General features: G+C 41.2%; 1 protein-coding gene across 1 annotated transcript in view; it reads left to right on the forward strand.

The window, feature by feature from the left end:
- The window catches only part of CR1 (complement C3b/C4b receptor 1 (Knops blood group)), a 167,260-nt gene extending 147,125 nt beyond the window's left edge, over positions 1-20,135 (forward strand). Inside the window, exons 43-50 of the mRNA XM_054980427.1 lie at positions 1,223-1,450; positions 3,834-4,016; positions 6,213-6,254; positions 8,932-9,111; positions 10,591-10,620; positions 15,620-15,695; positions 18,275-18,382; positions 19,772-20,135. Coding sequence (XP_054836402.1) covers positions 1,223-1,450; positions 3,834-4,016; positions 6,213-6,254; positions 8,932-9,111; positions 10,591-10,620; positions 15,620-15,695; positions 18,275-18,356 — 821 coding nt within the window. The 3' untranslated portion in view covers positions 18,357-18,382; positions 19,772-20,135. The remainder of the gene's footprint in view (positions 1-1,222; positions 1,451-3,833; positions 4,017-6,212; positions 6,255-8,931; positions 9,112-10,590; positions 10,621-15,619; positions 15,696-18,274; positions 18,383-19,771) is intronic.
- The last annotated feature ends 550 nt before the right edge of the window (positions 20,136-20,685 follow it).

Consider the following 20,685-nt stretch of genomic DNA (forward strand, 5'->3'; position numbering starts at 1 on the left):
TGGCAGGCATGGGGAGGCAGCAACGAACTACCTCTCCTTTAGGGGGCGGGGGGTCTGTCCGCTCGCCAGCGGCACCCCTCATGTGCCAAAGAGGAGCGTGCTGGCATTCCCGGCGTGGGTGGGAGAGGACATGTCATTCAGATGGGGGCCTTATCCCCCAGCAAGCGAGGGTCCTCACCCGAGGGTCCCACTGAGGAACAGTGTGGCAGCAGCCGACAGCACCCACCTTCCTGCCTTGCCGGAAAGGATGGGAGGGAGAGATGTCATTTGGAGGGCAAGTGGGAAGATCCACCAACAGCTGCGAGGCCTCGTCCAAAGCTCCCACTGAGCTACTCTGTCTACTACTTTGAGGAATTGATATTTACGGCTTAGGTTCTATTTTTGCTTTGTATTCACCATTGTCATTTTAGGAAAGTCAGTGTACCAAGCTGTGTGGAAAGAGCCATACATTTGTGCATTCATTGGCTCTACAAACATCAGGGGTACAGCTTTCCATTGTGATACCACCTTTTCCCCATGTGCATTTTTGTATGTGCTTTGAACATGTGAAAACTTTTCATCTTCTTACATGAAGAGTACTGTTTTAGAAGTTTTCTTTCATACTTCTTGATTCTAAGTGAATAAAAAACATGTGTGTGACTTGAGTATGTTTGGCTTTGGATTGGCCATTTCCCTCTTTTTGTATTACAATAACAAAATTCAGGAATGACACCGCCCCCCTCCAAGGTATCTCTTTTGAAAGCACCCCAATGTAAAATCACATCTGGCAAAAGACATGTGTAGTATGTTGTCTTAACTTACAGCAGGATGAAATGGGTGTCTCCATTGGATAGCTGTTGGCCCTGGGGTTACCTTATCAAAGAAACAGTTCTGCTAAGGAAATGGATCCAAAGACCAATTTCTTCATAGAATGCCATGAAATCTGATGGTAGTTGTGTTTATTCTCAGAAACTAGCTGTATATGCCCAGTGATTCAGAATGGAAGAACAACAACATCTAAACTTTCTATCAAACCCAGAGAGACCATTGAGTTTGAATGTGATCCTGGTTACATTCTGGAAGGGAATAATGAAATTCAGTGCCAGTCTGATGGTACATGGGAGCCTTCTGTGCCCATCTGTGTTAGTGGCATGTACTACAAGTATGAGGCCTTAGTAATCACTCCAGCTTAGTATTTTTATTAATACTAATAATACCATATTTTGTATTCCTCTTTCTTTAGGTAACATAGATACTGAAATTCCACCAACTCTGCGTTCTTCCATTGTGTCACAGTGTCCCTCTCCACCACATATTGATAATGGATATCACATTGGAGAGGCCTTGTATGTTTTTCCCGCTGGAACAACTGTAAGCTATAGCTGTATTTCAGGCTATATCCTCATTGGACAGGAATCTATCTCTTGTACAGAGTCTGGTGCATGGAGCTTCCCTCCTCCTCGGTGTGAAGGTGCATTTCTTTCTTTCCTCCACCCCCCCCCCCAGCCTTGCTAACCATCAGTAGGGCAGGCATACAAAGGTCTACTTAATTTCCTTCACTACTTGTTCATCCATTGCTTTTAGTCCAGTGATTCCTTCCAGCAACCCTATGAGGTATATTATACGAGAGATAGAATTGCTTCACATGGAGAAGATCTCAAGGTCTAGCACGTCTTCTTAAAAGGATCAGGCAGAAGGTGATGTAGAAGTCCTTGGCCTGAGACCTTGGAAAGCTGTTACCTGTCTGAGTAGACAATACTGACGTTGATAAACCAGTAAAAAGCAGCTTCACGTCTTCAATAATTGGCAGTTGGTAGAGAAGAATTACTAAATGTAGAGAAGAATTACTAGGCCCAAGTATGTTTACACACCCAAGGAGACTGTTGTTAATGAGATGCCTCTCAGAGTGTATCCAGGTTTTGCACTTAGGTGTGAGTGCCAAGCTGGATGGCCCATGGGTTCCTTTTACTCTTGTCTGTGAAATGGGTAGGTGTACTGATCAAGTGCAGAAGTAAGTCCAGAAAGTGCTAATATCTGTCTAGCCTTGTCCATGGTTATACAATATCTGCCAGTCTTGGCCATCAATCTGTCAATGATAGTCTGATGCTCATGTACATGATGAAAGCAGCAACACTGGTCTCTCCGCAGCAGGGTTCTACCTATTTGGGAGGCACGCCAAATATGTAGATATGTACATTAACCATACAAACAAAATCCTTAAAAACTGACCTTTTGAGGTCGGATGATGATTTAGAAAGACCAGTTGAAAGTGAAGCTGCTTCCACATAAATGTTTTGCTCTACCTTACTGCAGTGCTGTTTTCAAGAGCATCCATTAGGGGTGTGCACTAAATATATGTATTGTATTCAAATATTGAGAAGACCATAAATTGTTTTTAGAACAAAAGCACCAAAATTAAAGCAGAGTGAGGCTGCTTGTCCTTTAAAAACCTTCCAAGTTTCAAACAAATTGGGTCAAGGGGTCCAAATACAGGCTACCGAACAAGGTGCCTCCAGCCATTCTCCATTATTCTCATTGGAGGGGAAATCCAATGCTAAACCCAGGGCACAGAAGCCTTAGTGAAACTAAACAGAACCAACAAAGCCCAACAGATCCCTTGCCAAAACAGAGAATCCCAGCAGAACCAACCTGGCAGCCGAAGGCATACACTCCAAAAAGTGCTCTGGTTGGGATGTCAGTTACAGCAGCTTTTCTTTTATCATTTTCATAGGTCTCCTGGGAAAGAGGAGGGAGAGAGGTAGGTGATTCTCACAAGCAAATGGAATTGCATGTTAGGGAGCTCAAGTGTTTGTCCAATCACAACGATTCTCTCATAGATCACATGAGTGAATTATCGTGATTGGACATACAATTGAGCACTTCATAAAGTACAATTTACCACTGAGCATCTGCTTTTTCCAACTTTCCTTTTTTGCCCTGGAAAGCTGTGCAAATGGCAAAAGAAAAGCCCTGAGATCTTCAAAATGGTGGTCCCAGTTATTTCTAAGTATTTTCAGGATAAATTGGGACCAGCAATAACAATAAGGTATTTGGGGGGTATATTTTCAGACCGGCACATCCTTAGCATTCATGTTGTCCTCTCTCCTGCTTCCATATTTTCCTGTGCTTTGCTGCAGTCTTTCCCAAACCTGATTTCATATGATCCTAAGGACATAAGAATAGAACCAAGGAACAGACCAGTAGTCCCTGCGTTTCATCATCCTATTTCATACAGTGGCCAACCAGTTACCCTACAGGGCTAACAAACAGGGTAGAGTACAAGGGTTTCCCCTGATATTGAGCATTTTCTGATTGCAAAATGAAAATAATTCTAGTGGAAGAGAACAGACATTTTTGTTTTGTGAAAATCTAGAATATATAACACCTTATACTGCCAGAACTGCCTAGAAGAGTAGAGAAATCTAAGAGAGAAAATAAACTCATTTCAACCCCATACCAATCAATCACCTTTTCTCTCGTTTCACCAATGACTGCAGCATATTATTGATTCAGTGAACAGTATCTGGGAATTGTAAAATGAACTCCACGGTTTGCAAACACCCACTTTGGCACTCAAACTCTGCGAGGAATCTTAGTTGCTCTAAACCAGTGGTCCCCAACATGTCAGCCTTGGGGAGACCATATGCCTACTCAAGAGCTTCCTGGGTCATGGGGATAAATAAAAAGAATGTTAGAGGGGACAGAAATGTCTGTACCAATGGAACATATATACAACACTTTGTGCTAGTGAAGAGGAAATACTCACACAAGAGTTTTGAGGTTTGTGTTGGACCCAGTAATTTGCCAAAAGCTTGTTTTGAGAGAAGCATGACACTCACATAATTTTGCTTTAGTGTTGCAGTGTACTCCTCCACCACCTATTTCCAATGGTGAGCACGATGGCCACAGACTGGCTAACTTTACTGTTGGCACAAGTGTAAATTATACTTGTAATCCTGGCTACTTGCTAGTTGGTGAGGCTTCCAGTCACTGTACATCTTCTGGAGCGTGGAGTCAGCCTATACCTCGGTGTGAAGGTATGTTATCTTCCTGCCTAACTTGGTTTGCTGGGCATAAGAGATTGAGCAGTGTCAGTCCTCAGCTGACCTTTTGCATTATTCCTTTTCAGTTATGAGATGCCCACCACCTCCAAGGATTGTTCATGGAACAATCCAGCAACTTGATTTGCTGGGCAAAAGAAATTGAACAATCAGTGTTGATCCTTATCTGACCTTTCATGTTATTCCTTTTCAGTTATAATAATGATAACATTTGATTTATATACCACCCTTCAGGACAACTTAATGCCCACTCAGAACGGTTTACAAAGTGTGTTGTTATTTTCCTCACAACAGTCTCCCTATGAGGTGGGTGGGGCTGAGAGAGCTCTGAGAAACTGTGACTAACCCAAGGTCACCCAGCTGACTTCAAGTGGAGGAATGAGGAATCAAATCTGGTTCTCCAGATTAGAGTCCTGAAGCTCTTAACCACTAAACCAAACTGGCTCTCAGTTATGAGATATCCACCACCCCCAAGGATTGTCCATGGAAGATATTTTGGAGAAAACTTCATGTATCAGATGTCTGTTATATATGTTTGTGATGCAGGCTATTCCCTTGTTGGAGATCCTATGGTTACTTGTACTTTACAAGGCTCAGGCTCCACAAACTGGACTGAACCTCCAAAATGCAAAGGTTCTTTTTATTCTTGCTGTCCTCCAACGCATAACAGATACATATTCAGAGATACACAGGAGATGCCTTCATCTAACACAGAGTTACTAAAAATCAAATTGCAAAAATGCAAATGATCATCCAGTATGAGAATAATAACAACAACAACGCTTAATTTATATACTGCCCCTTCAAGACAACTTAATGCCCACTCAAAGCAGTTTACGAAGTAAGTTATTATCCACACAACAATCACCCTATGACTGCTTTTTACAGAAGGCAGGCTGCTCTGGATGTCTAGCAGGACCTAATGTGGATTTCCAGGTGTAGAAAAACTATTTCATGGACACATGGCTTCTCTAACATGAAGCTAATTGTTGGAACGTAGCAAATGTCTCTTTTTAAAAGAATCTTCTCCCTTATAGTCTGTCACCTGGTCTCTTGCAAGGAGGGAAAAACTTAAAAGCACTTAGATGGTCTCCAGTGCTGGCTGTGACTGTGATTAATATGCAGCCAGAAAACTGTAGCACTCTGCTTTTGGAATTTTCAAGTCTGAAAGATGTTACAGGTCTGATAGAAATACTACCCCATGAATTAGAGCTCTTTAAGCTAGTTTATATTAAGGTCCTCTAGGCCTGCAAGATTAAATCTCTAGCTCGACAAATCTCTGGTAGAATAGGAAGATCAGAGCTAAACATCTTTTAAAACCTAATTCACATCCTCACTGGTCAGATCTTATCTTGTTTAAACATGTTTTTTGGCTTCTGATAAAGCATAAAAATTGGTACGCTCTATGTAAGGGATGGAAATGCCTTATCTCAGGCCATTAATAACAGCGAGACAGACTTTTTGGAACCTGGTTAACAATGTCCTTCTAGTGTTGTCTATTTCTTTCTTTTTTCTTACTCTATTCTTCTGATCTATAAGTCTTAAGTAGTATTCATCAAGCTTGACTGAAAATATGAGAAAGAAAGGAGGAATTCAAGCCAGAGAGGGTTAACAAAAAGGCTTTGATTTCTTGTAAATTGCCTGAAATCTCCTGGCCTGGACTAAAAATGTAACTCAAAAGAGTTTATCCAGCAGGAGGCCCAGGTCCACCAGCATTCATAAGCAATGAATCTGCTCCATTAGGGGAAGTGCACCCCCATCCAGAACAGGAGATATCCCCATTCCTGGGTCAATCATCTGGCCCCACCACCAATAGCACCTGCGTTTTGTCAGGCTTAAGTTTCAGCTCGGTAGCCACCATCTACTCCAAAACTGCCTCCAGGCACTTGTTCACCATTTCACAGCCTCCCTGGGGTCTGCTGGAAGAATGAGATAAAGCTGAGTGTCACCTACAATTTACAAACTATATTAGAATCCATTTGCACAGATTATTGTGGTTCAGAAAGGGCAGCACTCTGGCTATATCCCTCTTGTGCAAGGTGTTAAACAAGGATGTCTTGAAGCCCCTTTGCTGTTCAGTCTCTGTGAACAATATGATTGGTCATCTATGAAAAGCAAGATTCCGTGATTCTGTGCTGGCTAACCATGAGATTTCTGTTCTGCTTTTTACAGATTTTACCATATTGTCATTATCCAGATCAGAAGATAGATTACGTAAGTTAGTGAATATGTTTATTAAATACTGTTCCCAGGAAAGATTATGGGTGAATTATGAAAAATCTAAAATTATTTTCTCAAAAAAAACCCCACCCTATATTAAACAGAAGATGTGGATTACTAGTGGGAAAAACAGAATAAGTAGCCCATTTTAAATATCTGGGTGTAACGTCTTTTACTTATGATCTTATTTGGAAGACTCACATTTACTCAGCAGAAAAGATTGCTGGGGCAAGTATAAATGTTGTTTTATGGTCCTTCTATTCCAAAGGGGGGCAGTTATTGTGGCTTTTAATGCTAATTTTATCCCCCAGTTTTTATTTGGGGCAGGTATTTGGATCAGTGGGGTCTCTGAGTCCATTGACTCTCCACTTCATTTTATGCTAGATAGGACATGTGCCAAGGTGTGTTGCAGAGACAGCACTTTTATTGGAAACTGTGCAGTGCTCATTGAAGTCCAGGTTTGGAATGTTGCCTTCAACTTTTTTTTAGTGCCAAATACCAAGGGCAGGTGGTCTTGTACATCCATTGAAGCAAGAATCTTGTAGAAGTTTATGGCGAAAATCTGTGGACAATTTATTAGAGTTTCTTGGCTTCTTTCCTGTTATGATTAGGGATATGGGTTATTCTGAAGTTGTAGGGTTGGTTAGAAAAAGGGCCATTGAGTTTGACTGTGCCAGCACACAGGCTTGTGCAACCCATGTATGCTCAACTTTTGCAATGGAGATTTCCTTATCTTTGATCCACCCTGTTTCTACGCGTGCAATCCTATGCAAAGTTATTCCAGTCTAAGCCCATTGATTTCAGTGGGCTTTAGACTGGAGTAACTCTGCTTAGGATTGCACTGTAAGCCTCCTTACAACTCCTACTGCAGACCTCAGGAGGTGCTTCACCAAAACTCCATACTACTGTGGCTGTGCACCTGGACTAATAGAGACCACAGACCACCTCATCTTATTCTGGGACCAATGGGTACCACTCAAAGACCTCTGGGTTACACCTATCCTGAATAAATAGCTGTCTGTTGACTCTCATGTGATTTCTTTTTTTCTGGCAAATACTAATCTGGAAATTAATGCATTCTGTTACCACATTTCCAGCACTTGTGGTTTCTTTAAGCCACTAGAGGAGGAATTTAATTTTCCATGTTTTGTTTTCATGTTTATCATTCTGTATTGTAACATTCTAATTGTAGCGTTTTGCTCAAGTCCTTTGGTCAGAGAAGCATAATGATAAAGAGTCTATGAAGGTCAAGCATATTTTGATCATTTCCAGAACAATTTTTGTTTGTTTAGTGAGGCAGTGCCAGAGACCCCCACCAGTCCAAAATGGGTTTCACAGCAACCAGGAATCAGTGGTGTTTAGTGATGGAATGTCTGTGAGCATAGGTACACTCTTATTGGTGAGGTAACCATCTCTCTGCCCCTCACTCCAAAGATAAGTGCATTTCTTACCAGTTATGACTTCTTTAACAATTAGCAAAGCATGTCAAACTGCCTTCCTCCAAGATCTGAGACCAGTAGCACTATAGAGACCAGCAAGATTTTCAGAATATAAGCATTGGAGAGTCAAAGCTCCCTTCTTCAGACAGAGAATACAGGAACTGAAGAGGGGAGCTTTGACTCTCGAAAGCTTATATTGTGAAAACCTTGCTGGTCTCTAAGGTGCTGCCTGACTCACATCCTGCTGTTCTATTGCAGACCAACATGGCTACCTACCAGAAACTGCCTCCCTCAAAAGTTAGTCAACTGCCATATGAAGTGGAAAAATAGCAAAGAAATTAATTGAAAATCAGTGTGCATGTGCAGCAGCTGAAGAAACCAAATGGGATGTTGAGATCAGTGGTGCCATTGTTTAAAAAGGTGTTCATGGATAATATTTTGCAAATTGCAGCATGCTTTGTAGAGAAATAGTGGTAGATATAGGAATATTCTGGTACTTGAGAGTGGCCTTTAATTGGCTAGCTTCCTGGACTTGTAAAAAATCAAGTGTTTTGTTCTCCCATTTATATAACCGGGAAATGGAGCAAGAAGGTGCAGTATTAAAGCACCACACATGCCATATTTTAAAGAAGATAGCTTTGGATAGTTTAACCAAGTGAACCAAGCCATAAATTATAATTTAAAAAGTGTACTTCGTCCAGTTTTTGTCAATTTCTTTTCTTACAATAAAGCACAATTTATATATTCACTCCTGTGATTACATGGAATTCATTAGGAGGGCATTTGTAACTTGCACTGTAGAAACAATATGAATTATTGTTATTAAATTGATCCAACAACTTTATCAGATTCTGTCCAGATACTTCTTTACCAATGAATAATTAAACTGTGGAATTCACTGCCAATGGACTTTGTGATGGTCATAAGTACAGATGGCTTTAAAAGGGGGTTAGACAGATCCATGAGGAGAGGTCCAGCAATGGCTTCTAGCTATGATGAGTGAAGGGAACTTCCATCAACAGAGGCAACTAGCCACTGAATGCCTGTGCTAGAGAAGGCCTCAGCCTCCAGACCTTGTTTATTTGGCCCTCTAAAGTAACTGGTTGGTCACTGTGTGAAACAGTGTACTGGACTAGATAGATCACAGGTCTGACCAAGCAGGATCTACCTATGTTCTTAATCCCCATCATGACCCCTGTATAGATAACCCCATCATCAATTTTGATTTTCAGCAATTGGCTGCATCCTCCCACAGATTCCTGGTGGCAAAAAAGCAGAAGTAGAAAGTGTGTTACAGTCTGGAGATAATGTGACTGTTGAATGTGAAGATGGATATGTCTTGGAAGGTAGCTCATATGTTCAGTGTCAGCATGATTTTACATGGGATCCTCCAGTGCCAGTTTGTAAACCAGGTAAGCAAATGACAAATAATAGTCTCTGGAGAAAAGGAATAATTTCCATTTAATTGAGGACTTTGTACTAATGATAGGAAGCTTCAGAAAGTTTAAGCAAGAGCAGGAGGATGTCATTCCACTTAGCATTGTTGACTACCTTGTGGCTTGGGTGTCATTTTCACTAGGCGGTTACATGTCTGGAAGGAAATAAGAAGGTCTGAAGACATTGGCTGTAGTATTGAAGTAAACCTGAACCTTAGCTGCTTTTGTGCATTGCACTGTTGCCTAGAGGCTCATAACAATCCATGGGCAGAACAACTCAGAAAGGGAAAACATTAGAACGGATAGATTTTTAAAAATATCTGATGATGTGCAGTGACATCGCTGAATGTGCCCCTGGTGCCAGTGGATGTCAACCCAAGCACCTCCTCTAGTCTCTCTGGAATCTCTCCTTATCCATTTAGAACCCTTTTCTAGAGTGGGTAAGGACTTTATAGAACCACTGTCCCCCTTTATAGAACCAGGAGGAATTACTTTATATTAGTGCTCGTGGATTATGCCTCATGTTTTCCTGAAGCAATAGCTCTCTGTACAGTGAAGAATCCCATGGTAGATAAATCTTTGATCCTCTTTCTTGCTACAGTGAGAGTTCCATGAGAAATTTTAAAAGATAAGGGTGGAGCTTTACTTCTCAATTCTTTCAATAGCTTTGTGAGACCCTGGGAGTATACCACCTGCAGACAAATTGTATCACCTACCAACAAATTGTCTTGCTGAGAGATTTAACCACCGCACCGAAGAATTACCTAAGGATTGTTCTTAGATCCTCTACTTTTTTGCTTTTAGAGAAATCCCACAATTTCACAATTGTCTACTAGAGAGTCCTCATTTTTTCTGGCCCTTTGGCCATTTTGGCTGATAGCTGAATCAAGAAAATAGTGACTGAACTCTCCCATTAGATGCCATATACAACAATCATAAATTCATCTTCGTTTAGCACACAGCTGGGCACATCAAATCTTCAAGAAGCTCAGTGTTGGCTAAACCAACACTGTAACCCAACACTTTTAACTGGGAGAGCTTGTCCTCCTCAGAGCTCATTCCTTAGGAGCCCAAGGTGGTAACCTGATGGAACAACCTGATGGGAAAAGGCTGTCTTTGGTAGGACTCACCTGAAAATGCCCACATGCCACCCAACACTGAGAGCTTCTGAAACAAGCTCTTGAGACATATCACACGGCCCATTTGGAACTGAGAGTGTAGAATAAGTATCTGGCTGCTTGTATCTTTCTACATATCAAAAGACCTCAAAATTGCTTAAAGACTGATACTAATGCTGTTGTTAAATTTCCAAAAATTCTGTAAATAAATTGATTAATTAGAGTCTAATTTTTAACATGGATAATGTTTTGGAACCTTTTTATCCAATGCGTGTCTTTGATTCCCACCCCCCCCATGTCAAAAACATGTCATAACTCATTTTATTTTCTATTCTAGTTTTCTCTGTCATGGCTTTAATAAGCTTTGGTAAGTAATTTCTAGTAAGCTCATCGAAGTCTTGTTAAATATAAGAAAACACAGTGCTATATATTGTCGAAGGCTTTCACGGCCGGAGAACAATGGTTGTTGTGGGTTTTCCGGGCTGTATTGCCGTGGTCTTGGCATTGTAGTTCCTGACGTTTCGCCAGCAGCTGTGGCTGGCATCTTCAGAGGCGTAGCACCAAAAGACAGAGATCTCTCAGTGTCACAGTGTGGAAAAGATGTAGGTCATTTGTATCTACTCAGGAGGGGTGGGGTTGAGCTGAGTCATCCTGTAAGAGTTTCCCAGGGTGTGGAATGCTAATGGCGGGAGGCTTCACTGTATCCTGAGGAGGTTCTTTTGCATATGGATTGGTACTTGATGTGCTATTTTGCGTGCATATCAACACCAGCCATAAAATGAGAAGTCAGGATTGGGACAAGGTCGATAATCTCACCTACAGGAAGATGGAACAAGTTTTTACCAACCACACATCCAGACAGAAGCAGAAGTTTAACAAACTACAGGAAAAAAGACAGACAAGCCCAATGCTTGACAATGCACGCATTGTCATCAATCTGACAGACCGTCAACTCTCAACAGAAGAAACCTCCATCTTGGCAAAAGGAGGAAACTTTGCAGTCACCCCCACCAGAATTCCTGTGGAAGACATCATTGCAAATGTAGAAGCTGCCATTCGTCATCTACCTGAAGAGGAAGCTGAGGAAATAAGAGGAGAGACAGCCAGGATTCTACGAAAGGCAAAGCTTCCCACCAGCAATATAACACGCAAGGAGAGAAATGCCATCAAGACCCTCAATGCAGATCCAGACCATCATTCTACCAGCTGATAAAGGCAATGCTACAGTGATCATGAAAACAGAGGAATACAAAAAGAAGATTAAGGAACTCCTGGACCCCTCCACCTACAAAAAACTAAAACGAGACCCCACTTGCAAAATCACCAGGCTAACAAATGCGCTGATCAAGAATTCCTCACTACATCCCGACACGCACAGAAAACTATGCAAGACTGAAGCACAGCCACCTAGACTATATGGACTCCCCAAAATACATAAGGATTCAGTCCCACTCCGACCCATTGTGAGTGCCATTGGTTCACCGACATATGAATTAGCTAGACATCTGGCAGATCTCCTGCAGGACCACATCGGGAAAACCTCGTCTTACATCTAAGATTCAGCAGATTTCATCAACAAAATCAGTTCTCTGAAACTCAATCCACAAGACATACTTGTCAGTTTTGATGTTGTATCCCTGTTTACCAAGGTTCCAGTAAAAGACACTATTGCACTTATTAATCAGATTTTCCCAGAGGATGTAACAGCCTTATTCCACCATTGCCTGACAACCAGTTACTTCCAATGGGACAACGAATTCTATGAACAGATGGATGGGGTGGCCATGGGGAGCCCACTCAGCCCAGTTATAGCAAACTTCTACATGGAACATTTTGAAAAAACAGCTCTAGAATCAGCACCCCACAAACCTAGTGTATGGTTCCGGTTTGTGGATGATACATTTATCATTTGGAGCCATGGGGAGGAAGAATTGATGGGGTTTTTGAATCATCTCAACAACATCCACCTGAACATACAATTCACAATGGAGAAAGAAATCGAGGGAAAAGTCCCATTCCTGGATACCCTGGTCATCCGCAAAGCAAACTTTCAGTTAGGTCACAAGGTCTACAGGAAACCAACTCACACTGATTGGTACTTACACAAAAACTCCAATCACCACCCCCGACAGAAAAGAGGCATAATGAAAACATTAGTGGATCGTGCAAGACGGATATGTGAGCCGCACTTTCTCAATGAGGAAATTAATCATCTAAACCACGCACTTCAGGCAAATGGCTACTCCAGAAATGAAATCCGAAGAGCAATCAAACCCAGGATGAATCAAACAACCAAGGAAAAACAGTCTCCTACAGGAAAAGTGTTCTTGCCTTATATCAAAGGAATTACTGATCAGATGGGAAAGCTTATGAAAAAGCATAACCTTCAAGCAGTATTCAGACCCACCCGAAAAATACAACAGATGCTACGATCAGCAAAAGACAGTAGAGACCCCCTCACCTCTGCAGGAGTATACCGTATACCCTGCAGCTGTGGACAAGTTTACATCGGGACCACAAAGCGTAGCATCCAGACAAGAATAAAAGAACATGAAAGACACTGCAGACTTGGACAACCTGAAAAATCAGCAGTGGCTGAACATAGCCTAACTCAAACAGGGCACAGTATCTTATTCCAGGACACCAAAATACTGGACAACACTTCCAACTACTTTGTCAGACTGCACAGGGAAGCCATTGATATTCACAAGCATAAGCAAAACTTCAACAGGAAAGAAGAAACCTTAAGAATGAACAGAGCATGGTTTCCAGTTCTGAAAAACACCAGGCTAACAAAACATTCTATCCCCGACAATAGCCCTGCAGAGAAGATTAGCACATCAAGTACCAATCCATATGCAAAAGAACCTCCTCAGGATACAGTGAAGCCTCCCGCCATTAGCATTCCACACCCTGGGAAACTCTTACAGGATGACTCAGCTCAACCCCACCCCTCCTGAGTAGATACAAATGACCTACATCTTTTCCACACTGTGACACTGAGAGATCTCTGTCTTTTGGTGCTACGCCTCTGAAGATGCCAGCCACAGCTGCTGGCGAAACGTCAGGAACTACAATGCCAAGACCACGGCAATACAGCCCGGAAAACCCACAACCACCACAGTGCTATATACATTGAAAAGTGAATACACTGATATCTGCCTTGAGTCTCAGTGAAAAAGATGGATTAAAAAATAAAGTAAGTAAATAAAGTTAAGGCAATTTCATAGGAGTTAATTTTCTGTCCCATAGTTTGCAATGTGCTGCATCCAACAAATTTTGAGCACAGTGAAGCTTGTGGAATAAGAATTTCCCAATTCCAACTGTGGTTGAAAATCTGCTCCAGTGGGCCTGGGGACCCCTATATACAGTGTGAGTGGCTAGGTGGGAATCTGCAGGGAGAGAGGGGAACTGGTGAAAATCATCCTTGCAGCAGCTGAAAACAGCAGTTGGCTAGAAGTCAGTATTTCATTGAGTAACCGGTCCTTTTGTCTGAAAAATTTACCCTTCTACATTTCCAGAATGGAAATCCTTAAAAAAAGAGAGACTAAGTGAACAGGGGAGGGCTATCCACCTGAATTTCCACTGTTTCTATTGGCTCCTCATTTCAAGCTCAGCGGATCCAGACTTGTACAGTAAAACATTCACAGGGAGCTTTTTCTTTGATGCTGACGCTCTGATTTTATTTGTTTATTAACTATTGTTGATCATCTTGAGAAAAAAATAGAGGCAGAATATACATTTTTCAATTAAATAAATCCAGTCATGCTTGAATGATGAAAGTTTACCCTAGTTTTTATCTTTTTGTTAATATTCTTCTCCCAACAATGGCTCTGCTCCTCACAGGAAAACAGAGAACTGGATCCAAGAAACATGAGTAGATCTCTACGTGGAATGCATATTTTCCACTCCCTGTTTTCTACAGTCTCCCATGGTGCCCTAAAAGCTGAGGACTGAGGGATGCTTGGGAAGATGAGATGCAGGGCAACAAGCTGTAGCTTAAGAGGGAAAAATCTGTGGGCAGTGTAGAGAAATGGCAGTTCCCTTGCCTTGGGATTCAACCCAAAGTCTTTCTTGGTTGTTATTCTTTGAATGCTTAAGGTATGAGCATATGAAGTAACACATGGGGATGGGACAGTTCCCTTTACCACACATATCTGAAGTGTATTGTTTTTCCTTTTTCAATATATCAGCCTCAAAGACAAATGTGTCCAATATTATGAGGTATAAATGTAATCTGTGCAAAGAACTAAGAATGGCTTTATACCTTCACAACATCAAGGCCATTCAGAAAGCTGCATAATCAAGATTCCGAAAGTTCTAATCTCTAACTCCCTAGATTACATTGGCTCTCAAATAAGATAGTATTGCTTTCTTCACTCTTTCCCAGTTGGAAAAAGGATCCATAGGGAATGCCAGTGTGTTTGTTTTCTTATGGATGAGAGTGCACTGGAGATGTACATTGCAATCCTATGTAAAGTTACTCCAGTCCAAGCCCATTGAAATCATTTTTTTAAACTGGATTAAATCTGCATAGCATTACACTGTTAAGATGTCTTGGTAATATTTCATTAATTCAGAAATATACAAGTATGGAATGCAGAGACAAATATACTTCTACAAGCAGACAGCACAGCCTGTATGAGATTCCTGGAGAACAGTTGTGACAGTGAGCTTCAGTGCTGCATCCCAGTTTATCTAATTGTCACTAGAAAATCTCTCTTTGCAAAACCATGTTTTCAGCTGTTTCTCTGCCGCCTTCCCTTCGTACCACCATCTAGAAGCTCTAATGGGTGTTTCATTAACAAACACATCTCCTACCTATTCACTCCCATTAATGAAATATCAACAGATGATATTAACCAAACACCTAGAACACAATCCATGTAGGAACCCATTGAACACTGTGCAAGCTTTTGAGTTCACCAGAACTCTTAATCATGCCAGAAAGTTTTAAAGGATATAGGCAGAAAGCAGCCACAACTATATGTAGAAACAACAGACCTAAATCTATCATCAGAAATAATCATAGTGTCTCGAACATCTGATCAATAATGCCTATATAGTTATTTGAGCTGACACTCAAATTCAGTTATTTTTGACAAACCATAGGTGACCACTATTTGTTTAATATTTTAAAATGTGTTTTGTTAGGAACATGTCATATCTGTTCAAAACTTGCCAAAAACAGGAATCTTGCAATAATTTAAATTATGTCACTTTTAACCAAATAATAAATTTTAATCAGCAAAAAAATCCCAAAGAGAGTGGAACTTACTACCTGATAGGTTAACTTAGAATATTAGTCTTTTGTTGAAACCCTAATATTTCCTTATTTGATTCATCCCTACTTTGCTTTCTGACAGGATCTGTGGTTGGTTTCCTTCTGCTTTTGACTATTTTGGGTATTATCTGGATGACTGTTTCTAAGTGGAACAAAGTGTAAGACACTTTCCTTCATCTCTCTACATTATTTGCACAGTTGAGTAGTACGTTAAAAACCAATGTTACACAACATTCAGAGCAGCTCAAAAGATCAGCAGAAAATATCATAACTCTTTGTTGACAAGTCGGTAATATCCTAATGTCCTTGTTGACATAGAAAGCCAGTTTGTTATAGTGGTTAAGAATGGAGAGACTCTAATCTGGAGCACTGGGTTGATTCCCCACTCCTCCACTTGAAGCCAGCTGGGTGATCTTGGGCTAGTTACAGCTTCTAAGAGCTCTCTCAGCCCCACCCACCTCACAGGGTGATTTTTGTGGGGATAATAGTAACATACTTTGTAAACTGCTCTGAGTGGGCATTAAGTTGTCCTGAAGAGAGGTATATAAATCAAATATTATTATCCTAATATCCTTGTTGAAAAGTTGGTAAAATGTGGTTTGGATCCTATTGATGTTAGGTGGATCTGTAACTGGTTTGACAGATCGCACCCAAAGAGTGCTTGTTAATGGTTAATGGTCTTGGAGAAGAGTGACAAGTGGAGTGCCTCAGGGATCGGTCCCAGGACATTTTTATAAATGATTTGGATGAAGGAATAGCAATTTAATGCTTATAAAATTTGCAGATGATACTAACTTGGGAGGGGTAGCAAATACAGTAGAAGACTGGTTCAGGATACAGGATGATCTTGACAGGCTGGAAAACTGAGCTAAAACAAATAAAATTAATTTCAAACAGAGATATAAATGTAAAGTTCTACATTTAGGTGGGAAAAATCAAATGAATAATTATAGGATGGGGGAGACTTGTCTTGGTAGTAGTATGTGCGAAAAGGATCTAGGAGCCTTAATAGACCATACACTGAACATGAGTAAGCAGTATGATGTGATAGCTAAAAAGGTAAATGCAATTTGGGGCTGTATCAACAGATGTATCGTGCGATGATATTGCTCTACTCTGCTCTGGTTAGACCTCACCTAGAGTACTGTGTTCAGTTTGGGGCATCACAATTTAAGGAGGATATAGACAAGCTGGAACATGTCCAGAGGAGGGCAATAAAGATGGTGAGGGATCTGGAGACCAAGTCCTATGAGGAAAGATTGAAGGAGCTCAGTATGATTACTCTGGAGAGGAGATGACTGAGAGGCGATATGATAACCATCTTCAAGTACCTGAAGGGCTGTCATATAGAGGATGGCGCAGAGTTGTTTTCCATTGCCCCAGAAGATCGGACAAGAACCAATGGGCTGAAGTTAAATCAAAAAAGTTTTCTGCTAAACATTAGGAAGAACTTCCTGACAGAGCCATTGCTCAGTGGAACAGGCTTCCTCAGGATGTGGTGGGCTGTCCTTTGGAGGTTTTTAGGCACAGGCTAGATGGCCATCTGACAGCATCGCTGATTCTGTGAACCTAGGTAGATCATGAGAGGGAGAGCAGGAAGGGTTACATCAGTGCTTAGTTCTCATGGCCCCTTGCACATCCAGGGTAATGCTGATAGCCACTTTGGGATCAGGAAGCAATTTTCCCCAGGTCAGTTTGGCTAGGGATCCTGAGGGTATTTTGCCATCTTCTGGGCATGGAGCAGGGGTCACTGGGGGTGTGGGGGGGAGGTAATTGTGAATTTCCTGCACTGTGCAGGGATTTGGACTAGACAACCCTGGAGGTGCCTTCCAACCCTATGATTCTATGATTCCTATGCAGTTAGGCACATGGTGTTTGCGACTGTACCTCTGAGAAAAAAAACACATGAAAAAACTGGGCAGTGGGAAGGGCTGCATCCCAAAACAATCTTTGGACAATCACAATTCCTAGACCCACTTAGGAGCAGTTAACAGACTTTAGAGCAGGAACCAGCATAGGTCCACTCGGAGGGCAGAGAACCTTGAACGTGGGGTTACAAGATATGTGCTGCTCCAAACCTTATTTTGGGGTGCACAGCTTATCAATTTTCCTCAGTATTTGTGTTTGGATTTGAGATTTGGGAACTGAGAACTAGGAACCAACTTAGTTTTGTGCTTCCCAGTCAGTTGTTCTGTCTTTTCTCTGCTTTATCTAAGTTGGCCAGTTGGGCTTTCTTTTGCACTCCATCCAGCGAAGGTTCACATTTTCATTCCATTAGTGTTTTTGTCATTGCAGAGGCAGTGAAATGTCACTCCTTTTTTCTTTTGTACATGTGCTATATCAACACAAGTGAATAAGGTGGTATTCCCATGACAAGAGAGAGCTCTGCCTCTTCTAGGCTTGAGGCTGCATTTTTAATAGCCCACCCTCCCTTCAAATAAGCAAACCTGTGCATGCTTACTGGGACCCCTGTTAAATCAGGAGGGGAAGGGAGGTCCTGGCTCCACACTTAAAGGGGAAGAACAGAAGCAAGGAGAGGTACTTAACTCCTCCTCTGCTCGCCCATTCTCTCCATAAATCTGATTTCTTTGAGGCTAGTTTTCATCCTGCTGTGATGCCAAAATGCCTTTACTTTTAATATGCAATTTATTTTTTAAAAAACCACTAGAGTACATGTCTTTGAATCCCAAACCCTTCTCTTTGATTGTTAACATTGTTTTTCTCCCCATCCATTCAGCCGGTACACTCCTGCAAATAGCAAAGAAATATCTGACATTCCAAACAGTAGAATATCATGTTCCTCTAATTTACAACTTTGAAAACAGCATCATTTTCACAGTAATGGGTAAGAATTGTTTTGTTCAACTTCAAATTTTGTCCATTGTGTTGTAAAACCTGTCTATAAATACTAGCTGTGCCAGGATCTACTGGACTGTCTCACTCAGGGCTAAGGATCAAGAGCCCTTTGGCCTGCACCAAAGGCTCATAATTCTGGTCGTCTCTGGACTAAATGCCTCAGCAAAAGAGAAATAGAAGCTCAGCCAAAGATGTAACCAAACTTTCTGCCCTCTCCTAAGAGGCAATCTGTTACACACATAAAAGACAGAGTGTGTGATGTAATCATTAGGGAATTGGACTAGGATCAAGGAGACCCAGTTTAAACTTCACAGCCATAAAACTCCCTGGGTGACCTTGGATCAGTCACTCTTTCAGCTGGAAGCTTCTTCACAAGGTTATTGTGAGGATGAAACAGAGGAGGGGAGAACTATGGACCACCACCTTGAGCTCTTTGGAGAAAGAACCGGATAAAAATGTAGGCTTAGTGGTTTCTCTAGGTGTGCTGAAAAAAACTGACCATTACCCAAAACGAGGACCCACCCATTCAACTACCTAGTGAGAACTGAATATGCTCCAGGAGGCACAGAACTGTAAAGGGGAAAGAGAAGGAATTAACAATTAACCTGCACATTTGGGGTAGGGATTTCCTAGTCAATTTCTCCTTATAGGCCACCAAGTTTTAATTTTATAGTGGACATGAACTTGAGCAGAAAGAGATTTTTGCCTCATTCTCAAGTAAGACATGCTCATCAATAAGTAATACAAGTTAGTGGTAGGTACCACCCTCTGAACATCTAAAAAGACTTTGGTCTTGGCCCAGAGATAACTGCTTGCTGTTTGGGGACTCTTTGGATTCCTCATCTTTATAATGCGTGCAGTTTCCTAATCCAGAATTGATCTTGAGATTGTTGAAACAGTTTTATCTTCTTCTAAAAGAATTAGCAAGGTATCTAGGGGTGTTTGTGTTATATGTGTTTGGATAAAATAGTGAAATTTACTCTAAATAAATGAAAGTTTACTCAGTGTCATTCATAGGTACTCTTATCCAAAATACAAGTTGGGGTAATTAATTGGGTGACTAAATGTTTACAGCTACATCTGCTTCTCTGTGCAACTTTGCAAAACAGAGGATGGAAATCCTGTGTACATGATAGACCACTTGGCCTGCAAACCCAGTTACACAACTGCTCAAAACACATCCGTATTTATTTTCAGTGTTTAAAAGTAATAAACTGAATTTGGAATGCCAGCTTTCTGTCAAAAAAGAATGTACTATGTATACTCATAGTATTTCTTTCGATATGAGATAGGATAGAATATATTCTTTTTCCCATTCATTTTTTTCAGCTGGCATTTTTCTTTGTTACTGACCCCATGTTTTGCTTTTAATCCACAGGCAATGTGCATTGGAAATAAGCGGCTTATTGTAATCTACAGATCTTGAAAAGCTATGGCCATTAAATGACTGTTGTTTCCATTAGTCAAAAAGTCACAGCATACACTGTTGTATTTAGATAGCTTATTTCCCTTTGGACTACAGCTGAGAGAAGCAACAGACTTTGGATCGACTTGTTACAGCACAAGTGCTTGTTATCACTAACCCAGAGATGTAGCAGCCGATCTGCTAACTGCACAAAAGTTGAACTCCAAATTATTCGCTTTATTTTCCTGGCCTTTAAAAGTAAAGAAAAGCAAACAGTACTTAGATGAAGTGAAAGTTTTTTTTAAAAAAATTGAAATATATAATATCCCTCTCATCAGATACTTTGGTGTTTTCTCTACCTTTCCTTGCCTACAGACAGCCCCCCAACCTTAAACAACTTCTCACTTACAATCATGAATCGGCTAGCAGAGTCACCAGCACAGGTACCAGGCCCTGCAACAGACCCAGATGCCAGCTCTGCCCCTATATCTACCCAGGGAATACAATTACAGGACCCAATGGCATCAACTACACTGTCTCTGGCTCTTACAGCTGCTCATCCTCCAATCTGATATATATATATGCCCTCATGTGCCAACAATGTCCTTCTGCTCTGTACATTGGACAAACCAGCCAACCTCTACGCAAAAGAATAAATGGACACAAATCTGACATTAGAAATGGCAACGTCCAGAAACCAGTGGGAGAACGCTTCAATCTACCAGGACATTCCATCAAAGACTTAAAGGTCGCTGTAGTTCAACAGAAACCTTTCAAAAACAAAATCCAACGGGAAGCTGCTGAATTAGAATTCATATGCAAATTTGACTCTGTCAAGCTGAGACTGAATAGGGACTATGAATGGTTATCTCATTATCACAGGTAAC

This window comes from Eublepharis macularius, chromosome 5, assembly GCF_028583425.1.
Source record: "Eublepharis macularius isolate TG4126 chromosome 5, MPM_Emac_v1.0, whole genome shotgun sequence".
Lineage (NCBI taxonomy): Eukaryota > Metazoa > Chordata > Lepidosauria > Squamata > Eublepharidae > Eublepharis > Eublepharis macularius.